The sequence below is a fragment of the Quercus robur genome, chromosome 9 (genome assembly GCF_932294415.1).
Source record: "Quercus robur chromosome 9, dhQueRobu3.1, whole genome shotgun sequence".
In the NCBI taxonomy this organism is placed as follows: domain Eukaryota; kingdom Viridiplantae; phylum Streptophyta; class Magnoliopsida; order Fagales; family Fagaceae; genus Quercus; species Quercus robur.
This window is the reverse complement of record NC_065542.1, coordinates 7298750-7325422: the sequence shown is the minus strand read 5'-3', so window position 1 is coordinate 7325422 and position 26673 is coordinate 7298750. Positions and strand designations below refer to the sequence as shown.

The 26673-nt window shown below is 37.8% G+C and overlaps 2 protein-coding genes across 2 annotated transcripts; one reads left to right on the top strand and one right to left on the bottom strand.

The window, feature by feature from the left end:
* Positions 1–5825: 5825 nt before the first annotated feature.
* On the top strand, positions 5826–7716 carry LOC126700657 (uncharacterized). Its single transcript, XM_050398867.1, has 3 exons — positions 5826–6007; positions 6476–7615; positions 7665–7716. The coding sequence occupies exons 1-3, from the start codon at positions 5826–5828 to the stop codon at positions 7714–7716; spliced, it is 1374 nt and encodes a 457-aa protein (XP_050254824.1).
* A 13830-nt stretch (positions 7717–21546) lies between these two features.
* On the bottom strand, positions 21547–26495 carry LOC126698484 (NAC domain containing protein 50-like). The gene is made up of 7 exons (XM_050395743.1): positions 26169–26495; positions 25227–25546; positions 24047–24262; positions 23636–23941; positions 23231–23515; positions 22783–23115; positions 21547–22577 (listed from the first exon to the last, which is right to left on the bottom strand). The coding sequence occupies exons 1-7, from the start codon at positions 26329–26331 to the stop codon at positions 22485–22487; spliced, it is 1716 nt and encodes a 571-aa protein (XP_050251700.1). The 5' UTR covers positions 26332–26495; the 3' UTR covers positions 21547–22484.
* Between the last annotated feature and the right edge of the window lie 178 nt (positions 26496–26673).

Genomic DNA, 26673 nt, shown 5'->3' with positions numbered 1-26673 from the left:
AATAAAGGAAGAAAAGTAATTTAATTACCTTATTTGAAAATTTTTTAAAGAATGAGGAGGAGGGATTTGGAGAGATTTGAACTCCTTCCAATCCCTTATTTTTAATTCCCTCAAATTGGAGAGATTTGGAAGGAGAGTGAAATATTTTTAAGGTGCAGGATAACCATTCCACTCTACTCTACTCTCCTCTCCGCTACTTTCCTTCCCTCTATTCCCTTCTACTCTCTTCTCTCTCAAAACTTCCAAACATAGTATTAAAGGAAGGTAGAGCAAATTATACTACACACAACATATTCTCTTAAATAATATGGGACAATTACCCATACCACCACTCCATAATGATAATAAATAATATTATGTATACCACACCGGTCATGTGACTACAATAAGTAATACCTGTTACATGGATCCTAGCTCCAAGAGCAGATCAAGAACTTTTATCATCAAGCAATACCCTATATGATATACAGTAATCCCAAGTTAAAATATAATTTTGGACCTGATTTGTACGCGTGATATAAACGACGCGCTTATCTACTCATTATCTACTCATCAATCACTCACCAGTAAAGCTATTCCCGCCTATATAAATCAGTCTATAACTTGTCTACCAAGTTTGACCAGTAACCAAGTGAAGTTTATAATTTAAAAAAAAAAAAAATATATATATATATATATATATAAACTAAAACTAAAACGATTTCAAACAAATTTTATTACAAAAATTTTACCAACTGATATGATCACAAAAATATAATTGGTATCACTTAATCAATATAATAAATAATTATTTAAATTAATTTTTATTTTATATTTTTTTTAAGTGTGTTTTTTTTTTTATGATAGAAGATATCTTTTTTTTTTCATTATTTTTGTTATTTTTAATTTTGGCTACCACCCCCCCCCCCCCAACACACACACACACACACACACACACACATTGCAACACACCAACTTGCAAGGTTCCACGTGCAAATGCTCACTAAGGGCCTGTTTGGTAGCCAATTTCAAAAAACTTTTTGAGCATTTTAACAGCATTTTAAACATACTTACACACTTTTTCATACACTTTTTCACCCACACGTATATCAAAAACACCCAAACAACATTACTCAAAATACTCTACTTAAAGCATCCACAGCACTGAAGCTAAAAATTTAGCTTTTTAGCTCCACCAAAAGTTACTTTATCTATTTTACCTACACACATGCTGCAGCAATGAATCTATTTTAGCTTTCAACACAATAAAATAATATAAACATCACAATAAAATAATATATCCCTTACAATAAAATAATATATTCCACTACCAAAAAAACATCCACAGCACCAACCACAACCACCTCTACCATCAGCCACAGCCACAGCCACCACCACACCACCACCACCACCACCATCAGTAGTCCATAGCAAGAAAAAATAATAATAAAACAAATATGAAATAAATGTTCAGTTAAGAGCTTTCACCAGAGAAGAAAGAAGAAGAAGAAAATGCAGGACGATTCAGCTAAGTCGAGCCTGAAGTTTCAAGTGGGCCAGCGAGTCCACTCAGCGAACGATCCAAGAAGAATTGAAACGGTGAAGTACGTGGGGCCCATCGAGGGCCACACTGGCGAGTGGGTTGGCGTGGACTGGGATACCGGAGAAGCCAAGCACGATAAATACCGGAGAAGCCAAGCGAGTGGGTCGGCGGTGAGATGGAGGATTGGGCGAGATGGGTCGGCGGTGTGGGACAGCGATGAAGATGAACCCAAAACAAATCGGCGATGAAGATGAAGATGAAGATCCAAAACAGATCAGTGAAGTAGAGAGTAGATGAGGGAGAGAAAAAAAAAATGAGAAGGAAAAAAGAAGAAAGAAGAGAAGTCGAAGAGAGAAATAGAAAGAAAGAGAAAATATTTTTTAAATGAAAGAGGAGAGAGAAATTTAATAAAATAATTTTTTTTTAGCTCTCATGAACAGTGCACATCTATCTATAGATGTGCACTGTAACAATGGAGATAAAACAAATAGATTTAGCTCCACTGCTGAAGCATGATTTTGCTGTTTGAGAAGCTAAAATATAGCATTATACTAATATAGCATTGCTGCTGTAAGTGCTCTAAACACCCCCTAAAAGTTTTGCACTCTTTTCTGCAGATTTGTATAGTATTGAAAGATATCCTGAATTAATTTTAAAATGTTGAAAGAAATCTTGAATTAATTCACATTTATTTATGTGAGTTTTAAGCAATTTTAACTTATGGAGCAAATAGACACTTTATCACTCTGATTTTTTTTTTTTTTTTTTGGGTAAACAACTGCTTATTTGTTGAAAATAAAAGTGCAATGATTTTGGTTTTGGAAAATATCTATGTATTTCTTTAAAAAATTGAAAATCAATTCAATAGCAAAATTAGAAGATACAGAAGTGATAGATGCCAAGAGTATGAATCTATTATATTTAACTCATTTGTTAAATCTTAGGAATTATCTATGATAGTGTCTAAAAAATAGTCAACTCCTTACTCGTCCATGGATGTCGTCCATACAAAAGGTACGTCGTCCTAAGTTCACAAGGCAGACTACACTGCTGTCGTCCAGAGAAACCTCTGGACGACGTGTACTAGCTGGTGAACTATTTCTCGTCCAAACAGCACTTAGGACGAGAGCAAGGCAGTCTTGACATGAAAAGATAACCGCTATAGCGGTTATCAAATTGTACGCTCCGGACTCCGTGAAATAGGGGGAAGTTATCCAACGGATAACCGTTCCCTAAACCTATAAAAGGAGATGAATCTCCGACAAAAAAAGGCGAAGTATTTTCTTCTTTCCAGACAATATATTTCTTTAAAAGGAGAATTGCTAACTTCATCATCGAAGGAATTTTGACCGGCCAACCCCGGTCTCCTCTGATCTTCTATTTCTTATCTTTCAAACCCTCAACATCATCGTGATCCGTGCTATTCAACTAACTGATTCCTTGATCGCTATCAGTTGGCACCGTCTGTGGGGAAGAATTGTTTTAAAATTTTCTTCTCTTTGACAAAAAGTTGATGGTACGGACCAGATCGAGGGCTACCAGCCCAGGCCGTCAGGGAAGCAGAGATGCTTCGAGCAACCCTCATCGCGACCGCCAATCTGCACCGGCCATGCAGACTTCATCTGTCTAAAATGTACAATCCATGGCGGCCGCAATGGCGGAGTTGACTCGCCAAAACCAAGAATTAAGAATGGAGATTAATCTAAGGAGGCAAACGCGTGAAGAACGTGAGGGTGGAGGACAAACGCAGAGTCGTGATGACAGAGAGAACACTGAGATTGGAAGTCAGTTAAGAGGTACCACTTCACAAGCGGTGCCACATTTGAAGGAAGAGATGGACCAGATGAGAAGAGTCATGGAGGAAATGAAAGAGAATATGAGAAGGACTAATCCTATAGAAGACCTGGTCCACCGAACTGATTCCCCCTTTACGGCTTCCATCAACGGTCACCCTCTTCCATCGAAGTTTAAGATGCCTTCTTTGGATTCGTACGATGGAACACGAGACCCGTTCGATCACATTGCTACCTTTAAGACCACCATGCATCTCCAAGGGTTTCCCGACGAAATAATGTGCAGAGCATTCCCTACTACCCTCAAGGGCCCAGCACGAGTTTGGTTCAGCAAAATACCCCCGAATTCGGTGAGTTCTTTTGAAGAGTTGAGCAAGCTGTTTGTTAACAACTTCATAGGAGGACAAAGACATAAGCGTTCCTCGTCCAGCCTATTGACCATAGAGCAGGGAGAGAACGAGAGTTTACGGTCGTTCATCACCCGTTTCAACAGAGAAGCCCTGAGTGTGGACGAAGCAGATGATAAGCTCTTGTTGGCGGCTTTCCATAATGGGGTGAATTCGGATTTGTTCATTCACAAACTCTATGAAAAAGAGCCCCAGTCTATGGCAGAACTTGTCCATTCGGCTCAAAATTTTATGAATGCAGAAGACGCAATCATTGCTAAGAAGAGGAAGAGGTCTAAGAGAGTAGACGCAAATCCCGGTCGCCACTTAGAGCAGGGCCCTCGTCCAAAGAAGGGACGAACGGAAGACAGGAAAGACCAAGACATTAAGAAGCCGGGCTCTTCAGGACGGAACCAGTAGTATACCTCTTTGAACGTCCCACTTGAGCAGGTCCTTATGCAGATCAAGGATGATCCTTCCTTGAAGTGGCCAGAGAAAATGAGGGGAGATCCCAATAAACACAATCGGAACAAGTATTGTCGCTTCCATAGGGATCATGGTCATGATACGGACGAGTGTTTCGATTTAAAGCAGCAAATCGAAAATCTCATAAGGCAAGGGAAGCTGAAGAATTTCCTTGGACGAGATAACAGGGACGAGAAAATGAAAGGAAAAATGGAAGAATCATCACGACCACCGCTCGGAGAAATAAGAGTCATTATAGGGGGAAGTTCGACAGGCCAGTCATCCAAGTCCAAGAAAGCATACTTGAAGGTAGTGCAGAGTGTCCAGCTTTCTGGACGATCATCGAGAGCAAGGACCACAGACGAAGCAGCGATCACCTTCACGGACGAGGACGCTCAGAGAATTCATCACCCCTATAATGATGCTCTCGTCATCACCTTAATGATTGCTGACTACACAACTAGAAGGGTGCTTGTAGACAACGGAAGCTCGGAGGACATTTTGTATTATCCAGCTTTTCAACAAATGAGGCTAGGATGAGACCGGCTCTGTCCAATGAACTCCCCCCTAGTAGGTTTTGGTAAAATGAAGGTACAACCCATGGATACTATTTCCTTATCAGTGGTAGTGGGGGCATACCCACGACAAATCACCAAGGATGTGAACTTCCTTGTGGTAGATTGTCCGTCCTCCTATAACGCCATAATTGGAAGACCAACTTTGAATAGTTGGAAGGCCATTACTTCTACTTACCACCTATCAGTTAAGTTTCCAACAGAACACGGAGTAGGGCAGGTACAAGGGGATCAACTGGCAGCAAGAGAATGTTACTTGGCCATGTTGGCCATGGACGAGCAAATTCAAGCCATGAATATTGAAGAAAGGAGAATGGTAGCAAAGCCTACCGAAGCATTAGAAGACATTTCCCTGGACGAAGAGAACCCTGAGAAGTGTACCAGGGTTGGAGCAAATCTAGAAGAGAAGATTAAGAAGGACCTCGTCCACTTTTTGAAAAAAAATATTGATGTGTTTGCATGGAGTTATGAGGACATGCCGGGTATAGACCCTAGTGTCATTACCCACCGTCTGAACGTATGCCCTTCCTCCAAGCTAGTGCGGCAAAAGAAGAGGGTGTTTGCCCCTGAGAGAAATGATGCTATCAAAGATGAAGTTCAAAAGCTGATGGGGGCGAGGTTTATTCGGGAAGTGTACTACCCAGATTGGTTGGCAAATGTTGTAATAGTCAAGAAGGCAAATGGTAAGTGGAGAATGTACGTGGATTTTATCGATTTGAACAAGGCTTGCCCGAAAGATAGTTATCCGCTGCCACGCATTGATCAATTGGTGGACTCAACTGCGGGCCACAAGTTGCTTAGTTTCATGGACGCTTTTTCAAGATACAATCAAATAAGAATGGACGAGGCAGATCAGGAGAAAACATCCTTTGTCACTAGTCAAGGCTTATTCTGTTATAAGGTGATGCCATTCGGCTTAAAGAATGCAGGGGCCACATATCAGAGATTGGTCAATCACATGTTTTGACAGTAGATTGGGCGGAATGTGGAAGTCTATGTAGACGAGATGCTGGTAAAGAGCCAGGACGAAGGAAGGCATCTAGACGACCTGTAGGAGACATTTGACACGCTGAGACAGTATCACATGAAGCTGAATCCTAGTAAATGTGCTTTCGGAGTATCATCAGGGAAATTCCTTGGCTTTATGGTCTCCCACAGGGGAATTGAAGTGAATCCTGATAAAATTCAAGCAATACTGGACATGAAGCCTCCGCAGAGTACCAAGGAGATCCAATCTCTTACTGGACGAGTCGCTGCACTCAACAGGTTTGTCTCTAAAGCCACTAACAAATGTTTGCCATTTTTTAAAGTTCTTAGAAAAGTATTCGAATGGACCGACGAGTGTCAGAGAGCTTTTGAGAATCTGAAGGCATACCTTACCAAGTCTCCATTGTTGAGTCCGTTAGTAGTGGGAAAGGAATTATACTTATACTTGGCGGTAACCCCGTATACCGTGAGTTCAGCACTGATAAGAGAAAAAGGTAAAGTGCAAAGACCCGTGTACTATACGAGTAAGGCATTGAGGGGAGCGGAAGGACGATATCCACAAATGGAGAAGTTAGCCTTCGCATTGATCACCGCTTCCAAGAAGCTGAGGCACTATTTCCAGGCCCATGTCATTAATGTCATGACGGATCATCCACTCAAGAAGGCAATGAACAAACTGGAAGCTGCTGGACGATTGATTCAGTGGGCCGTCGAACTTAGTGAGTTTGACATCAAATATCAACCAAGGCATGCCATAAAAGCTCAAGCATTAGCAGATTTCATTGCGAAATTTACCCCAAGTCATGATGAGACAGAAGGCAGTGACAGATGGGTCGTCCATGTGGATGGATCATCTACAAAGTATGCAGGTGGAATTGGTGTGGTTTTACAATCCTCAAAAGGAGACAAATTGAGGCATAAGGTTTGTCTACAGTACCAAGCAACTAACAATGAAGTCGAGTATGAAGCCCTTCTCAAATGGCTAAAATTGGCTAAGTCTGTGGAAGCCAAGTCTATACTCGTCCTGGGTGATTCTCAGTTGGTCATGGGGCAAGTAAATGGAATGTACAAAGTAAAGGAGGAACGGATGAGGAAATACCTTAGTAGGGTGATGCGCCTAATGAAGAGATTTGAAAAAACTGAATTCGTTCAAATCCCAAGGGAGGAAAATGTGGAAGCTGATACTATAGCGAAAGAAGCCTCAGCAAATGAATCTGTGGACGAATCTGATGAAATTCAGTACATGCCAAGCATAGATATTCCGGAAGTACAACAGGTGGAAAACAGAGGAAACTGGATGACCTCGATTATATCATACTTGAAATACGGACAGCTACCAGAAGAGAAAGACAAAGCAAGGAAGCTGAGGGTGAGATCGGCTAGATACGTACTTCTGAACGAAGTGTTATACAAGAGGGGCTTTTCTCAACCTTATCTTAGGTGCTTGGCTCCGGACGAAGCAAATTATGTACTGAGGGAAGTTCATGAAGGAGCATGTGGCAATCACTCCGGAGCCAGGTCCCTTGTCTACAAGGTCGTCCGTGCAGGGTATTACTGGCCAAATATGCAAGCTGATGCTAAAACGTACGTCAAGGTCTGCGACCAATGTCAACGATTTAGCAACGTCCCCAGACAACCATCAAAGTACCTCACCCCGATGATGGCACCGTGGCCCTTTGCACAATGGGAACTAGACATTTTGGGTCCCTTTCCTCAGGCCATAAGGCAGATGAAATTTTTAGTTGTGGGCATCGATTACTTCACAAAATGGGTGGAAGCTGAACCGTTGGCAACAATCACACAACAAAATGTTAAGCACTTCGTGTGGAAGAACATTGTATGCAAATTCGAAGGGCCCAAGGTATTGGTATCTGATAACGGACGACAGTTTGACAAGACACTCTTTAGGGACTTCTGTGTACACTTTGGAATACAGAATCACTATTCCTCACCCGCTCATCCTCAAGCAAATGGCCAAGCTGAAATGACAAACCGATCCTTGTTGAAAATCATCATGACCCGGCTTGAGGGGGCAAAGGGGGTATGGCCAGAGGAGTTGCCTGGTGTTCTATGGGGCCTACAGGACGACGGTGAGAACCCCTACGGGGGAAACTCCTTTCAAGCTAGCTTATGAAAGCGAAGCAGTCATACCTGCAGAAGTACATATGGCCAATCACATGGTGATGATGTATCAAGATAAGGACAATGAGGAGCAGTTCCGTCTGAATCTTGATCTGGTAGACGAGGTAAGGGCAGACGCAGAATACAGGATAGCAAAGTACAAGAACCTCATGGCTAGGCAATATGATGCAATGGTGAAACCTAGGCGTTTCAACATAGGAGATCTCGTCCTGAGAAAGGTCTCTTTGGCAACCAAGAACCCAACACATGGGAAATTGGGCCCGAATTGGGAAGGACCCTATAGAGTTATCAACTGTAAAAGACAAGGATCCTACTACTTGGAGGCCCTGGACGGGAGGAAACTGGAGCACCCTTGGAACGTGGAGCACTTGAGGAGGTACTATCAGTAAAAGTCAGCCTAGACGAAAGTATGGCCATGGACGAGATTGGACCTTGTCTGCAGACTTATGATTCTACTTATATTTAATGTTGTTTGTGTTTGGAACTGCTATTTTACTATTTATGTTATGTGTTGTGGACGAAGTTAAGGCTTTACTATTTATGTTGTGGTGTTTATGGACGAAGTTATGGAGCTTGTACTTAATAAAAAAGGCATAAATATATGTATATGCCTTACCTGTGAACAATACTTATGTTATGTACAAAGTATTGTGTAAATTCCTAGTCTCCATGCTATTTTCATTCGAACTAACCCACCACAAGGCTGAAAAGCCCAAGACGAGGAAACTCTCCGGACGCGGGGATATAACTTCAACAAACAAGGGAAATGTATGCACGCCCAAGTGTAGACGAGCAAATTTTCCTTTGAAATGGCACGTCCACATAACATCCGTCCCTGAAATAGACGGGATGGAAATTAGTACGTCCACACACGGACGAACAATAATACGTCCACAGCTCACCTGAAACAACAGATGAGATTTACACGTCCACACATGGATGGATACATGCAAAGACGATGTTCTGGTTTACTAACCAAGAATGTTCCAGAGCAATCAAGCTTATGGACGAATGCAAAGTCTTGCATTAGAGAAATAAACAAAAAAGAGGCGAAGTCTCAAGACGGGTGATGTTGATACTTGGGATTTCTCCAAGACGAGTAGAAAGTTCCAAGCACTTCATAAGATATCACCCTCATGGACGAGTAGTAATTTTAAAACAAAAGCATAACTTTCGTCCTTGATATAACAAAAAAGAAAACACAATTGTTTAAAGGGTGGACGACCAACGTCCAAACACTCTCAAGTTACATGATAACTCGTCCTGAAACTAAGGACGAGGTAAATAGAAAGTTACATCAAGTCTTAAAATTACAAAAAAAAAAGAGCATCAGGTTGGTGGGGCGTCTATGTTCTGCTCGTCCTGAAGTGGCTGTTTTGTAGCATCATCCTCCACATTAACATCTTCTGAGCTCGTCTAGAGGAGGGAGCTGGTAGGAGCACCACTAAGATTGAGCTTGATAGAGCTGAAATCAATGTTGGAGAAGTTCTCGACGGCGTCCATCCTGAAGTCCTCAAACCCAGCTGCATAGTTGGTATATAGCAGATCAGTGAACTGCTTGGACGTCTTGAACTCTGCAACCGTGTCTTCCTTGGCCTTCTTGAGAAGATCATTCAGCTCGTCATTCTTCTTTTGCAAGTGATCAAGACGAGTTTCCTTCTCCACAACATCAGTCTTCAGCTCTTCAATTTGATTTTGCAGCTCCTTTGCCCCTTCATTGGCTTTAGCAGCTGCCTCAGCCCAGTGTTTGCTCTCGTCCTTCACTTCCTTGATTCTCTTCTCTAACAAGACCCTCGTCTTGTCCAGATCAGTTGCTTGCTTGGACGTAGCAATGAACTTGGACATGGCCTGAATCATGGTTTAGTTAGGAAGCTTATCAAAGAGGATGAGACAAAATAAAACAAAAGTAAAAATACATACCTTGAAAAGATCATGAACCCCAGAATGCTCGAAGTCCTTCAAAGACATGTTGTAACAGGCAGACACGTCCGCATCAGTCACAGCTATCCTAAATCTTTCCTAAGCCAGATCCTCGTTCCCAATGAGGTATTGAGGTGCTTGGGGAGAAGGCTGAGACGTGGACGGCGCCTTGACTGTGGACGGGACTTGCATGGGTGAATCTTTAGGCTCAGAATCAAGGATCTGGACGTCTTCAGGCTCATGAACAGGTATAGGCGCAGGTTGAACGTCCTTGGGCTTGGACGACTTATGCTTGACCTTTTTCTCCCTACGCCTGCTGGGAAGATTGCCCAGGTCAACCCCCAGTGATAAGTTTTTTCTTTTCTCACCTACGGACGGGTGAGACTGAGGTGCGTCCTGCCCAGCGACAGCAGCCTCGTTCACAACTTCTTTACCCTTGTTTTCCTTCATTGTAGCTATTCCTGAAAAAAAAAAAAAAAAAAAAAAAAAAAAAAAAAAAAAAAAAAAAAAAAAAAAAAAAAAAAAAAAAAAAAAAAAGATGTTAAAAATAAAAAATAAAAAAGAGGGAGAAAGGGAAGCAATTATACGGACTTACGTCTACGAATGATAAGCTCGTGTGCAAGGGCTTCACTGGACGGGTTGGGACCCAAACCCCAGGTGGCAAGACGTTGGAGGCTTACCAAAGAATGGAAAGCCCTATCAGTGTATAGACGAACCTTTTGAATTCTTTCAATATGAAACCTGTCTAGGTGAGGTCATCCAGCACCTGCAAAAAAAATAAATAAATAAAAAATTTATTTATTATTATATAGCCGTCTACAAAGGTAATTACAACTCAGTAAAATGACAAACACAAGCATACCTTTAGGACGAAGGTTCCCTAACTCTCCTGTGTAGGGAGGAAATGGGTCGAGAAACCTTGAGCGGGCGTCTAGCCCAAAAACCTGAGACGAAGAAGAACTTCGTCTTCCAGTTCCTATCCAAGGAAACTATGGACTTGATCAATCTATAATCCTTCCCTCTGGCTGTGAATTGATAAAAGCCAAGGGACTGATTGATCTCAGAAGGCTTGTAATAGTAGAGGAACTCGTCCACAATCAGAGGACGGTTCCCCTCAAAAACCTCCCTCCACAAAACTTGCATGGAGACGACTAACCTCCACGCATTGGGGTTAAGCTGACAAACACCTATACCTAACCTAGTGAGTAATTCTCTGGCAAAAGCATTTAAAGGTAACCTAAGTCCACCTAAAAGATAGGCTTCGTAAATACCTACCCCAAAACGTGGTTGACAACACCACTCCCCATGAACTGCTAACCTAGGATTAAGGTCGTCTGGGATTTGGTACCATTTCTTAAGCAAATCTAATCTCCTATCATCCGTCTTGGATTCTATTCCTATGGCACAACTATACACTACCTCAACCTCATCCTGAACTGTGGACGAGGGGGCACTTGTACCTGCCTGGGATCCAGACTCACTCCTCGTCTTGAGTCCTTGGGGAACCTCTAAAGGTACCCCAGGGACGCCAGACACATACTCGTCCGTGGTGTTCCCTCCACTACTAGTACTATTATTACTATCACTAGAGCCACTAAAACTACTTGGGTCATGATACTCGTCTATGGCTTTGCCCAAACTATTACTAGACGAGGAAAGAACGGTCTCAGACATTTTAGAAAACTTAAAATCTGAGAACGAGGAGTAAAGAAATACCTGAAATCTAGACGAGGAAACTAAGGACGAGATGATACTTCTAGACGAGGCGCTAAGACGAGGATGCTCAGGGAAGGAAATCTCAGAAATGTGAAGGGCACTGGAGGAATTCTACTATTTATAAGCTGTAAACTTTGGGATGCGAAACGACACAGCCAACCAAAGTGCGCTACGTGGCATAGATCTCGAAAACAAAACCAAACGCATCAGTTCATCAGTTAGATTTTGACACGTGGCATACAATACACATTTTGAAAATTGCTTAAATTATCCTTAAGACGACCCATGGACAAGGGGGCAACTGATAGTGTCTAAAAAATAGTCAACTCCTTACTCGTCCATGGATGTCGTCCATACAAAAGGTACGTCATCCTAAGTTCACAAGGCAGACTACACTGCTGTCGTCCAGAGAAACCTCTGGACGACGTGTACTAACTGGTGAACTATTTCTCGTCCAAACAGCACTTAGGACGAGAGCAAGGCAATCTTGACATGAAAAGATAACCGCTATAGCGGTTATCAAATTGTACGCTCCGGACTCCGTGAAATAGGGGGAAGTTATCCAACGGATAACCGTTCCCTAAACCTATAAAAGGAGATGAATCTCCGACAAAAAAAGGCGAAGTATTTTCTTCTTTCCAGACAATATATTTCTTTAAGAGGAGAATTGCTAACTTCATCATCGGAGGAATTTTGACCGGCCAACCCCGGTCTCCTCTAATGTTCTATTTCTTATCTTTCAGGCCCTCAACATCATCGTGATCCGTGCTGTTCAACTAATTGATTCCTTGATCGCTATCAATCTATAAAACTATTCAACCATACTCACATACTTCTAATGGAGTGCATGAAAGAAAAAATAGTTATAATTGAGTTAACAAATGCTATATTAATAGAATTATGTGCTCTTGTAAACCTTTCTGTATAAGCAATATTAACTGCTTGTCATGTTTTAAATAAGGTTCTATATAAGAAAATTGACATCACATTGTTTGAGTTGAAGAATGAGCATAAGTCAAATTTAAGATATTTAAGAGTGTATGGTTATCTTGCTTATATAAGACTTATGAGCCCTAAAATACCCAAAATAGGACTTAGGGCTGTTACCTTTGCTTTTCTTAGTTATACAATTTAGAGTACAACCTCTAGTTTTTTTTAATTAAAAATTGTGTGAGGTCTGAGGACCGAGGAGTCCTAGTCGAGGATTAATTTGCCCAATCCAAGCCAAGAAGGGTAAGCGAACTTCGAAGACTCCGCCTACCTGAGGAGAATAAGAGAATCAGGACAATTGATATCCTGTAAAGGCCCAAGGAAAGGAGAAGAGATAGCCGTAGGGACAAGGATGGTGGAAGGAAGTTTCCTAAAGGATATACCTCCCACATTCGCATTCAATGCCCTACACCAATCTTATCAGTTGCATTAATGTGGAAATGACCCCTAAACAGTAACTTCACACCTTTAGCAGCTCCTTCTACCACCTTTAGCAATTCCTTCTACCACCTTTAGCAGGGTCTTGATGGAACAGGTATCCTGAGAAATGCCTTGAGACATACAGGTGAAAGGCTAGGATGCATGGTAAAGGGATATAAAAGGAAGGGAACCCCCTAGAAAAGGGGGATGAACATTTTCTTAGTAACAAGAGAATAGTAAGATGAATTCAGGATTACTTTGTAAAGAACCAGAACTAAATTTATACACAAGAAGTTGATCCTTGGATTTACCTGAGGAGAATGTTATCCTTAATTGATTTTTCATTTGCGCTTATCTACTACTTTGGATTCTTCGGTCCTAGACTTGGACTCAACCTTGTATTGCACTTGAGTTAGTTACCCACTCTCTTAAAAATTTTATTGTTTGGGCTTGATTTGAGGGATAAGGTACCACTGATCTAAGTGGGTTTGGGCCTTTATTCTCTGAGTCACTACAAAAATAATATAATCTTAGAATCAAATGATGCTATTTTTCACAATGAAAAAATTTCATTTATATTGAAAAATAGTGGGGTAAAAAAGTTCAAGAAAATATTTTATCACAATGCAAAAGAACTAAAGTAGAGAAAGATTCTACTTTTTCCTTTACAAACACAAGAAAATTTTGAATTAGAACCTATAAGAAGTAAAAGAACAAAAGTAGAGAAAGATTCTAGATCATATTATAATGATTCCTTATTGAGGAAAATCCTCTAAATCAGAAGGAAGTTTATCATCACTTAACGCTATATTTTGGGGGAAAAAAATGTAAATGATGAGACAGATTCATTATATTTCAATAAAACTTGGAAATTAGTAATCTTACCATCTGGTTGTGAAAGTCCTTACAAAGAAACTTAATTCAAATGGAACTATAGATAAGTTTAAAAGCTAAAATAATTGCAAAAGGCTTTAAGTAAAAAAGATGATCTTTATTTTTTTTTTACACATTTTCTCCAGTTACTAGGATTACATGCATTATATTGCTAATTACTAATGTTGTAATATGTGATTTGAAAATTCATCAAAAAGATGTATATATGATTCTTTTTTTTTCGAATGGGGACTTAGAAGAAGAAATTTATTAGACCAAACTAAAGGCGTTATAGAGCTTGGACAAGAAAATAAGATATGTGATGTAACTAGATAAGGAGCAATTCTTAGGTACTCCCAGAGCATGAAGGAAGCACCATAAATGTGAGAGGGGGAAAGTACCATTCTCCATATTGCGGGAGTACTTAAGAATTTTCCCTAGATAAGTATATAGCTTAAAAGACGCCCCCAAAACAATGGCATGAAAATTCAATGGCTAGAAGTGAAATGAATGTGACAAGTGCATCTAGTTTAAAACATTGGGAAAACTCAAATGTTATTGTTAGCATAATAGCCTCTATATGGATGATTTATTAATGTAAGGTTTTGATTTGCATGTTATAAATGAGACAAATATACTAAGGAGTCGTTTTGATATATTATAAATTTTGTAATATTCCTAACATTACTTTACAATATGTTGGAGCATTTTAATATCAATTAATTGAAATGAATTTATATGATTATATAAATGTAAAGATGTGGGAGTTAATATGGAAGATGAGGAGTTAGTGAAAATGTTTAATCCCACATTGAAAAGGAGAGATGCTTTTTTATTCTTTTTAAATGTGGTGATTAATAGGTTGATATATATTGTAGCAATTTATGGGCTAGATATATTCAGAATAATTTCCTTATTCATTAGTGAGTAAATGGCTTTTTTTATTATGGAAAATGAAGAGTCATTTACCCATTTAATGGATTAGTTATTGGGCCTATTTATTTCTTCAGAAACTCCTTATCTCATCCATTTAATTATGTAACTCCAGCCATCAGATTTATGTCCTGTAATTAAACTTGTAATACCCACTACATTAGAATAATGACCTAATTAAGCATTCTTATACACTAAAAAATAGAGAGGTTTTAGGCAAAGAAGGGTGTTCTTTCTAGTGGAGCTTTGGGCTTGAACACTTTGTGCAAAGGTTGTTCTAGCCGTACGACACTTGTTGGACTGTTGTATTCTAGGGGAGATAAGTCAAAGAAGGTCTGCACCGGTTACAAAGTTTAGCAAACCAAGGACTTGAACTCCTTAAAGAAAGCGAGTGCCTCGCCTCAGTCCAAATAGTGTTGTGTATTTTCTAATCTCAAATTAATAATATTCAGAAGAATTATTCAGTTTCTCTTTGTGTTATTTCCATAATTGTTGTGTTTGCACCAACAATTTTAAGGAGATTCAAATCATGGAGCCTAGACAAGAGAAACCAAATGAGATTGTTGGAGATCTTAACAAGCCCTTTCACTTCAAGGGAGCCCACTTCAAGAGGTGGAAAGGAAATGTCCTCTTCTACTTGAGTCTTCTCAAAGTTGCCTACATCCTAACTGACAAGAACCCTTCAAAGGTTTCTACCAATGAGAGGAGTGAGGAAGAATGTAGTCTCCATAAAAAATATAAAAAAAAATTAGATAAGTACACAAAAGACGAATACAATTGTCGCTCTTATCTTTTGAATTGTCTTGTCGATCATTTCTATGATTATTATGATACAACTTATAATTCTGCAAAGAAAATTTGGAAAGCTTTACAAAACAAGTATGATACCGAGCAGGCTGGTGCAAAGAAGTATGCTGCTAGTAGATTTTTCCGTTACCAAATGGTGGATGGAAAATCGGTGGTGGATCAAGCACAAGACTTCCAAATGATTGTAGCAGAATTGAGATTCGAAAGCATAAAGATTTGAGATAATCTGGTGGTAGCTGGCATAGTTAATAAAATACCACAATCTTGAGGGGAGTTCCAAAAGACTTTGCAGCACAAACAAAATGAGACATCCTTGAAGACTTTGATCACACGCATCTGTGTGGAGGAGGAGGCTAGAAGACAAGATGCACTCATGACACAAGAGAGCAATGATAATTCCACCACAAAGGTAAACCTTATTTCAGCCAATAATAACCTGCCCAAAAATCATTTTTCTATAAATGGTCAATTGAAGCCTAAAAAGAGAGCCTTTAAAAATAATAATAGACCTCAAGGAAGGGGAAACCCGAATAAAAATTACAATAATAACTAAGAACCCCCTTCACAAGATCAATTTAATAAATCTTGTTTTGTCAGTGGCAAAAGTGGGTATATTCCTCGATTTTGCAAATTTTGGAAACATGAATCTGTTCCGCAAGCTAACGTAACCAAAGAGCCTTTAGTGGTTATGATTATAGACATCAATATGGTGCAATTTGTTGAAGGGTGGTGGGCAAATTCTAGTGCTAATAGGCACGTCTGCTATGACAAAGATTGGTTCAAGTTGAACAATCCCTTTGAAGAAGGAAAAACAATTATGTTTGGTGACTCTAGCGAAACCAAGGTTCTTGGGAGTGATAAGGTTGATTTGAAATTCACTTCTGGATGTGTACTAACACTGAAAGATGTACTTTACACTTCGTCCATGAGAAAGAATTTAATGTCAAGTTTTTTACTTAACAAGGCTGGCTTCAAGCAAATTATGGAATATGATAATTATGTAATCACTAAATATGGATTATTTGTGGGCAAGGGTTATGCTTGTGATGGAATGTTTAAATTGAATGTTAAGAATAATAAAGCATCTATCAGTTCAGTTTATATACTTTCTTCTATTAATTTTTGGCATGCTCGTTTGTGCCATATAAATAGTAGATATGTGGGAATCATGAGTAGTTTAGGGTTAATTCCAAGATTGTCAAAAGATTTTGAAAAATGTGAAACTTGTAGTCAAGTTAAGATTACAAAAAGACCTCATAAAAGTGTTGTAAGAAATACCGAATTGCTGGAGTTAATTCACTCCGATTGATGTGAATTTGAAGGAATTTTAACTCGTGGGGGAAATAAATATATTATCACTTTTATTGATGATTTCTCAAAATATAAAACTATTTATTTGTTGAAAGATAAAAAGTGATGCTTTTGAAAATTTTCAAGATTTTTTAAATGAAGTTGAAAATCAATTCGGTAGAAAAATAAAAAGAATAAGAAGTGATAGAGGCTGTGAGAATGAATCAAGTGCATTCAACTCATTTGTTCAGTCTTTGGGAATTACCCATGAAACTACTGCACCATATTCACCTACTTCTAATGGTGTGGCTGAAAAAAAAAAATAGAACTCTAATTGAGTGAACAAATGACATGTTAATTGAATCTAGTGCACCTTTACTTTTTTTGAGTAAAGCTATTTTAACTGCATGTCATGTTTTGAATAGGGTACCACATAAAAAGTCACATACCACACATTTTGAGATGTAGAAAGAACATAAACCAAATTCAGAATATTTGAGAGTATTGGGTTGTCTTGCTTATGTAAGGCTTACTGATCCTAAAATACCTAAATTAGGTATAAAAGCTACTAATTGTGTTTTTCTTGGTAATGTGATTAATAGTGCAGCCTATAGATTTTTTGATCTTGAAAACAAAATAATATTTGAATCTGGTGATGCAATTTTTCAGAAAGAAAAATTTCCTTTTGAATTGAAAAATAGTGGGGTTGAAGAAAATATTTTGTCACAACCTAATTCTTCTACTTCTCATTTACAAAATCAAAAAAAAATTTGAAATGGAACCTAGAAGGAGTAAAAGAGCTAGAGTTGAAAAGGATTTTGGCCCTGATTATTATGTTTTTAACATTCAGAAAAATCCCCAAAATTTAAATGAAGCTTTAACATCACTTGATGCTATATTTTGGAAAGACGCTGTAAATGATGAGATGGAATCTCTAATTTATAATGGAACTTGGAAATTAGTAGATCCTCCACCAGGTTGTAAGACCATAGGATGTAAATAGGTCCTTAGAAAAAAGTTAAAACCGGATGAGTCAATAGATAAGTTTAAAGCTAGACTTGTTACAAAAGGCATATCTTGATTTCTTTGATACATTTTCTCCAGTAACAAGAATTACATCTATTAGATTGTTAATTGCTATTGCTGCAATTTTTGATTTGAAAATTCATCAAATGGATGTAAAAACTGCTTTTCTAAATGGGGACCTAAAGGAAGAGATTTATATGGACCAATTCGAAGGCTTTATAGAGCCTGAACAAGAAAGCAAGGTATATAAGCTAACTAAATCCCTATATGGCTTAAGATAGACACCTAAACAGTGGCATGAAAAGTTCGATTTTTGCATGATTAAGAATGGTTATAAATCAAATGAATGTGACAAATGTATTTATTCTAAATCATGGAATAATTTACATGTTATTATTAGCTTTTATGTGGACAATATGTTGATTTTTGGCTTAAATATGCATGTTATAAATGAGACAAAAAATATGCCTAAAAGCCATTTTGATATGAAAGATCTTGGTGAGGTTAATTTTATTTTGAGCATGAAAATTACAAAAACATGTGATGAAATATTTCTTGATCAATCACATTATGTTAAGAAAATATTGTGAAAATATAATTTTCATGATCACAAAAGTGTAGCTACTCCTTTTGATTCTAGTATTCATTTATTTCTTGTGAATAATGATGATGAGATTTTTAATCAAAGGATTATGCTAGCATCATTGGTAGTTTGCGTTAAGCTACTGATTGTACTAGACCTGGCATTCCATATACAGTAGGAGTGCTTAGCAGATTTACTAGCAAGCCTAGTAGAGATCATTGGCTAACTATTGAGCGAGTCATGAGATATTTAATTAGTACCAAAAGCTATAGCTCATTTTATAAAAAGTACCCTGCTGTGAATGAAGTTTTTAGTTATGTCGATTGGAATACTTTTTCAAGTGATTCTCTCTCTACCACTGGTTATATTTTTACCTTAGGTAATGGTGCTATTTGTTGAAAATCAAAAAAGCAAACAATAATTGCTAATTCAACAATGGAAACTGAATTAATAGCATTAGTTTCAGCTAGTGAAGAGGCAAATTGGCTTAGAGATTTGTTATATGTAATTCCACTTTGAGAAAAGCCAATTCCACCTATATTAATTCATTGTGATAGCACTGCCGCAATTGATAGAGTTAAAAACCGTTATTACAACAATAAATCTAGACCTATAAGAAGAAAGTACAGTACCGTGCGATCTTATTTGAGTAGTGGCATTGTAACTGTGGATTATGATAAATCTAATGATAATTTTGCAAATCTATTTACCAAGGCCTTGGCAAAAGATAGAGCCTAGAATACATCGAGTGGGATGGGACTAAAGTCCATAGATTCATAAGCCATGTATGAGGATACCCAACCCAAGGACTAGAGATCCTAAGAATTGGGTTCAATGGGAAAAACGAATCATATGATGGTCGTAGGAAATGCACTATTTATTTCTTTAATTATTTATTTTGTAAATAATTTTTTAATTATTCATCTCTGTGATGTAAGTGCATTTATCCTATAATGTGGAGAGGTTGAGTGAAAACTTTTAATGAAATTTGTAACTCGTATGAATGGAGTGTCAGAATTACAAGAGCACCCTTGACAAAATTTCACCTATGTGACTTTAGGGGTAGGGCCGCTCCCTATGAGATTTGGACTTAATCTCAAATATACTCATGAAATTGGGATCAGAACTCGACCGTAAAGTGCTAGCTATAAAAGCTCATTTCAACATCTGGGTTGTTATGTGTAAGCAGTGACGCTTAATTTCTCCAAAGCAATCCTAGTTCAAGTTGGAGACCATTACGACTCTAGAGTTGAGATTGCTGTTTTACTAAGTGAAGGTTCAATGCAGAGCACACCTTCATAATGCATAGTGCACAGTGACCTGTCTTTGCCTAGTAACCTCTCTTTAACTAAAAAAATTTAATATTAAAATGAGTGGGGAATTGTTGGAGCATTTTAATATTAATTAATTAAAATGAATTCATATGACTATATAAATGGAAAGATGTGGGAGTTAATATGGAAGATGACGAGTTAGTGAAATGTTTAATCCCAGATTGAAAATGAGAGACTTTTTTATTCTTTTTAAATGTGGTGATTAATAGGTTGATATGTATTATAACAATTTGTGGGTTAGATACATTCAAAATATTTTTCTTATTCATTAGTGAGTAAATGACTTTTTTATTATGGAAAATGAAGAGTCATTCACCCACTTAATAAATTAGTTGTTAGGTCTATTTATTTCTTCAGAAACTCCTTATCTCATCCATGTAATGGTGTAACTCTAGCCTATCAGATTTTTCTAGCAATTAAAATTGTAATACTCATTACATCAAAATAATGGACCTAATTAATCAGATTAATTTGGGTAGTAATTTCGTGAGGCCCATTGAACCTATATATAAACTCATTCGGACCCATCCAAGTTATTGAAATGTTACAGCGTTAACACACCAAAAAATCCAGCAATTCCAAGCATTTTTATACACTAAAAAGAAGAAAGGTTCTAGGCAAAGAAGGATGTTCTTTCTGGTGGAGTTTTGGGCTTGAACACATTGTGCTGAGGTTGTTCTAGCCGTACAACACTTGTTGGGCTGTTGTATCCTGGAGGAGACAAGTTAGAGAAAGTCTACACCGGTTACAAAGTTTAGCTAACCAAGGGCTTAAATCTCCTTTAAAAAAACAAGTATCGCGCCTCAGTCCAAATAGTATTGTGTATTTTTTAATCTCAAATTAATAATATTAAGAAGAATTATTCAATTTTTCTTTATATTATTTCCATTATTATTGTGTTTGCATCAACACAATTTTTAGTCTTTTTTTTCATGGAGGTTAGAATCCTTTTTTAAAGGAGTCTTAAGTCTTGAGCCAACACGATTATAAGTTCCACTCAAGAGTCATGATCAAAAACTTAAAACTTTTAAAAAGAACTGGGCAAATTACACTACACAGTTGGATTTTATTTTTTTTAGAAATTAAAAACACGGAGAGAGAATGAGGTGAACTCTGATAATAGTACTCGGTAAATATATCGTTTCTTTTCAAAAAAATTACCTTTTATTAAAAAAAAAAAAAAAAAAATTCTTCTAAGTCCAACCTTTCGAAGCAAGCCACGGAAAAGATCCACTCCAGAACAAAATTATGAAAACAGAAAAGCAAGAATAATAGGTTTTGAAAGTCAAAGGAGAACATACTAAGTAAATAAAAATGTATAGCATAACTAACAAATTCTGAATATGCATTAGCCAAACTTTAGGAAACCTTAAACTTATGTAAGAAGATTTATCGAATATTCTGAAACACTATTGAGCGAGTTTCAATTGTAAAACTACCACCATTGCAAGCAACCCATCCTTCAAGCTTGAATATATGCAAATAGAATAATAGCAACATTAATAATAAAACATTGAAATTCAACAACCATTATAGCTTTACCTGAAGACATTCCTGTATTTTACTACTGGATTATAACCTGATTATGGCACCTTCAATCTGGAGGTCCCGGACCATGTCACTCATTCCAATCCTGTGTACATCAGCCTTTTTCATTGTACATGCTTCAATTCTAGCTCAACTTGATTTCAGTTTTCATGCATTCTTCTAGTCTAAACACACACAAGCAACTAAAAACAACCACATTCCAGCACACAAATTTTAACCATCACAAACTTTAAAGATGATAACACAAACGAAATTCATCGGTTGACTTAGGAGTACATATCATTACATGTTTACAGAAGTAGACAATTATCAGTACAGCTTAAACATAAATCACACTGCATACAGATTTAACAACAATGAAGCCTTGCTTCCATTTTCGTAGTTGCCAAATCCTCATACTAATTCCAAATGATAGCTTAATTCATTATATACATATATAATTTGTTCACAGCACCAGCAAATGAGGACGCATTGTACTTGTAAGGTCCTCTCATAAGAACACCAAGGCTGTCCAGTGCACCTCAACATTATACACGAGAAGTGACGGTACAGTAATCGATTGTACTTGTTTCACTCTGTAACAGAGTCCAGGGGTTGTTAAAATCTCGATCAAGGATCTTCGATCTCACAATTCTACAAATCTTAAACATCAATGACTTCAACCAGAACTAGAAGTCTATTAAGAACAGGATTAATTAAAATCCCGACCTAGATTGGGTTTTCCAAGAGAAACCTTTAAATTCAACTTGGAGCTGAAATAAGCCTAAGCTGGTAGCTTTTTTAGAGTTTTTTTGGGGGGGTGGGGTGGGGCAGAGGAGAGTAGAGGGAAATGGGGGTGGTAGTCTATTTGAGTTGTTGAAGGAGGCTATAGGCTTTTGAATGTAAAATACCATGGGTCTGTGCTTTGTAACAGACAATAACACAATATTTGGAACAGAGGGAAATGGAAAGGGAGGAGAGGACAGTAGAGGGAAAGATGGTTGGAATATACTAAAATTCTCTTTTGAGGTGAAAAAGAGTGAATCGGTTTGAGGAGACTTTGGGGAATGTTTGCAAATGTATGTAAGTGGGAAAAGGAAGACTAATAATTCTTTTAATCTTTGCCCTTACTAATATTAGTAAGGGTATCTTCAATCAGATCCTATGATCTGATCCGCAGACCCTCCCAGAGATCCTAAGTATGATCCTGATTTAACAACCGTGATGAAACCTCTGGATTCAAGATCTCATCAATTGACACCCATTCTGGATCCTCAAGCATGAACGGCTGTACATAATAACACTGCAAGGTTAGCTTTTAGAAGACCAATTTATCTGAAGATAAAAGACACAAATAAACCACATTGAATAACTCAAAAACTACCCACAAAGGAGTATAAAAAGTCTTGAGCAGCAAATTAACACAGCTTAAATTTTCTTCAAAAAACTTGCAAGATCAATTAATAAACAATATCTTGAGAGTTTTCACTTACCAGATTGGCATCTGACCCACTGTCCTTATCAGAGACCATGTTTTTCAGGGTCCCATCATCAAAAGCAAGATTAGTTTGACTGCTAGACATTTTAGGAAAGAACTCATCTGGATTAATAAGAGTTAAATCCCCGGACTCGGAGAAATTGGGAGCTGGCACATTCATGCCAGATTGGTGATGCACCCTCCAATAACCACTGTTTAAGTCATTGGTAAAAGGGTAAGACATGCAAGAAGAACCTAACTCTGCTTGCATGTGCGAGTGTAATGGGGATAACATGTCGCAACCTAGCGGCTGTGGTGTGTCAGGGAACATATTCGAGCCTGCCTCCACCTGCAAATCAGCCTGATGTTAGAAACATAAATGAATAAGATAGGTACTTAACTAGTTAACTACCCTTGGAAAAGAGATGTAATTGTTTTATGCTTGAATTTAATTCTTTCCTCACCTCATCAGATGTCACTTCTGCCACTTGATTATTTGCAACATAAGTGTTATAACCATTGTACTCAATGGGCACTATAGTGTCAGTTGTTATTCCATCAGAATTTTCTTTAGGAAGACGTCGAAAACTTGGGCGATAATTGTCAGCTTCACTGCCAAAGTCTGGAGACATTGAAACAGCAGTAACGGGGGTTGAAGTTGATGGGGAGAAAAGGTTGCAATCTACTGACCCTGGTGGAGGGATAAAGAACCTTTCGAAGGCTTTGTCCATATCCAGATCGAGGCCAACCTGATGGAAGACAAATGAATAACTGAGATAAGTACATATTTTTAGTTATCTGCACTTTTAATTCCCACAAAAGAATAATATTGACAACTGTTTCAAGCTGAAAGTAAAATTCATTCTCACTTCTGCAGTATTTACTTCTGCCACTTGATTTTCTGCAGCATAAGCATTATAATCATCGTTACATGCAAGTGGTGCTGCATTGCCAAATCTTGTTATGCAAGTAATTGGATGGTATTCAGCTTGCTCAGGCAATTCTTGAGATGCTGGAGTCAATGTTGGCTCAGATTGTGTTTCTTTATGAGAAGATTTGACAGTGATTGGAGTTGAAACATCAGTAGTGGTGAGGGGTAAACCGGGTGGAGAGTCCTCTGAAGGGACATAGAATGCACCCATGAGAAGTTCCATGTCCTCTTCACTTAAATCAACCTGACAAGAAACATGAGTGCACAAGATAAGTACTTGATTAATTTACTATACTTCTCAATTCCAACCAAAAAAAAAAATATATATATATATATATATATATCTCACCCCTTCCGCTTGATCATCCGCAACATATGCTTTATGATGTTTGTTGTCATTGTTACACTGAACAAGTTCCGTAACATCAGACATCATTTGATCAGAAATTTCAGCTTGCACTTCCAATACTGGAGATACAGGAGACAGTGCTGGCTTAGACTTTGCGGGTCCACCTTTGTTACTCTTTTCTTCATTATTGAATAAACGACAAAGTACAAAGGGCTTCTGCATAATGTTAAGTACCCAAGTGAATTGGACGAACATATCATCCTTGCCTTATATATACTACAAATTGAATTACCACAAAGATTCAAATAACAGAATGTAAATATATATCAGAAATGTTGTAACTAACAATGACATAGAGGAGGTTGTCCTACAAAGCCATTTGATATATAATAGGTTTCAGTAAAACTTTTTTTGATTTGGAGCTAGTGAGAGCACATTCACATTAACAATTTTTTAAAAAATCATTACAAGATAACAATATTAAGCATGGTTCAGTCAACTCCATGCAGTCCACTAGCAACAACACCAATTGAAATCGACTATCAATAATATGGATTACAACCACGTTCAACAAAACCTCAATCAAATTAGCACACTCTCACAAGCATCACACACAAATGTCAGAAACAAAATCTCCCCCAAATCCCATTACATCATAAACGAGACTCACAATCTCAAAACCTTTATACACCCAATGCCACTCTTACATTAACAAAACAAACAAATTCACAATTCATACATGTGAGTATCGTTCAACCCAAAAGAAACCATCAAACTACTTTAAAAAAAAAAATTCACACCCTGTTCTTAAGAGTCTCCTCCTCTCCTCAATAGGGGAACTTCTGAGCTAAAATCACTAATCCCTTGCAACACTGTCTACATGTCAAATTTCAATATCTATCACTTGATGGATTAAGAATACCTTCTTTAATGAAAATTAAATATTAAAAAGAGAGAGAAATAATTAATCCAGCAAGAATGTTAACCCTCACTAAGAATTAACAAAAAATTAACAGCTTCCACAATCCTAGCTAATTGAATCAATCCTCTTTTAAAGTTACCTCCAATGATTTTGGAGGCAAAACAATCTCAAATCAACACACACACTCAGTTGAGTGATCAATAAAAAATCTGACGTCAATTTAACATCAATCAAACAAACTGAATAGCAAAAGCCAACCTGGCCGGGGTGTTTTCCATCAAACTCCTTCTGGGTTGTGCTGTACTCATGCATTACCCAACTAGTCCCTATTCCCTTCCCTTTTCCCTTAGTACTCCCTCTATGGAAGACCAGAGATTTCTTCATTCCAACCACGATCCCTCCAGACTCGATTTCCCGATCTTTACCGGTTGATTTCCAGAACCCAGTCTTGGTTTGCCTGTTCACCAGTTCCTGTTTCTGACCCCTTTTTCTCTTTTTTGGATTATCGTTCTGATGCTTCAGGCTCAGTACAGTGAAGAAGAACCACTCTTGGTCCTCCGAAGCAATCCCAGTTTTAACTAGAGTACAAGAAACCAGACTTAAGCACAAAATTTTGACACCCAAAATGGGAAAAATCATATGGCCATGTACATTATATAATTGCTCAACTGTGAGATAATTATAAGGGCACATTATGCAAATCTTATGTAATCTAGTAAGTATAATACTAACAAAGAAGTCACATAACATTGAAAGTTCAAAAATTCTTACAAAGGCTGATTCAGAATTTTGTTATCAAAGTAAGCAAAAAGGGAAAACAATAGTACTTCCAAATGCACCACAACAAATTAACTACAGAGAAAGTTTCATTCTTTATACAAAAGAAAACGCTAACTAGTACAACAAGAATACCAGAAAACAGATACAACAGCAACAACAGAAAAAAACACACACACACAATGGGTTAGAACTTAGGACTCGAATATAGATTCAAGTAGCTGTCATGATGTCTGTAACTATTTCTTTTGATCAAATAATGTAACACACTAGTCCAGCAAAATTCTATAACAAGAACAGAGAATAAGCAACAATAAACAAACTAATACAATGCAAAACATTTTCCTACCTTTTCACAAAAAAAGCATTAAATTTTCCATGAAATGAAGGTGGGTGTGTGATAATAAAAAACAAGAAGATTACTTGGTAAATCCCATGGCTCATCTTCATAGAACTCAATTTCGGGTATAAACCAAATGTCCTTATCATTGCCGGTGATCTTTGGCTTCAGGTAGAATTCGATGAGCTCCTTGTCCTTAGGACTAAATCTGAACCCAGGTGGCAAATCAAAACTCAACACTACCATCTCTCAGTCACAGGAAGCTTTTTTATTGAGATGCCCTGAAAAAGTTTTACTGAGAAACCCGGAAAATGTTTTACTGAAAAACTATCTAAGAAAGAAAGATATTAGGAATTGGATGAGCTCTTGAAATCCATTACAGAAAACAAGAGCAGTTGTGAGAGAGCAGTTTGCCCTGCTCTTCTTGTCTTTATACCACTCATGATACGTCAAGTCATCGTCAACTATCTTCACTAGCAAGTCTATACAGTAACCAAGTCTAAATATAAGTTTCGACTTTATTTATTTATTTATGCACGAGATTCTAGTTCTAGATTCTTCTGTTCATCTATTCATTGTTTTAATTTA

Bases quoted from the DNA above. Each gene is read 5' to 3' on its own strand.
- LOC126698484 (XM_050395743.1), bottom strand. From the start codon at position 26,331: ATGGTAGTGTTGAGTTTTGATTTGCCACCTGGGTTCAGATTTAGTCCT. The intron at 25,547-26,168 runs GTAATCTTCTTG...CTTGTACTCTAG, and splicing joins TGAGCCATGGGATTTACCAA to TTAAAACTGGGATTGCTTCG. The intron at 23,516-23,635 runs GTGAGAATGAAT...GTCTTCCATCAG, and splicing joins CAGAAGTAAATACTGCAGAA to GTTGGCCTCGATCTGGATAT.
- LOC126700657 (XM_050398867.1), top strand. From the start codon at position 5,826: ATGAAGCTGAATCCTAGTAAATGTGCTTTCGGAGTATCATCAGGGAAA. The intron at 6,008-6,475 runs GTTTGTCTCTAA...ATATCAACCAAG, and splicing joins CGAGTCGCTGCACTCAACAG to GCATGCCATAAAAGCTCAAG. The intron at 7,616-7,664 runs GTTTGACAAGAC...TTTGGAATACAG, and splicing joins GTATCTGATAACGGACGACA to AATCACTATTCCTCACCCGC.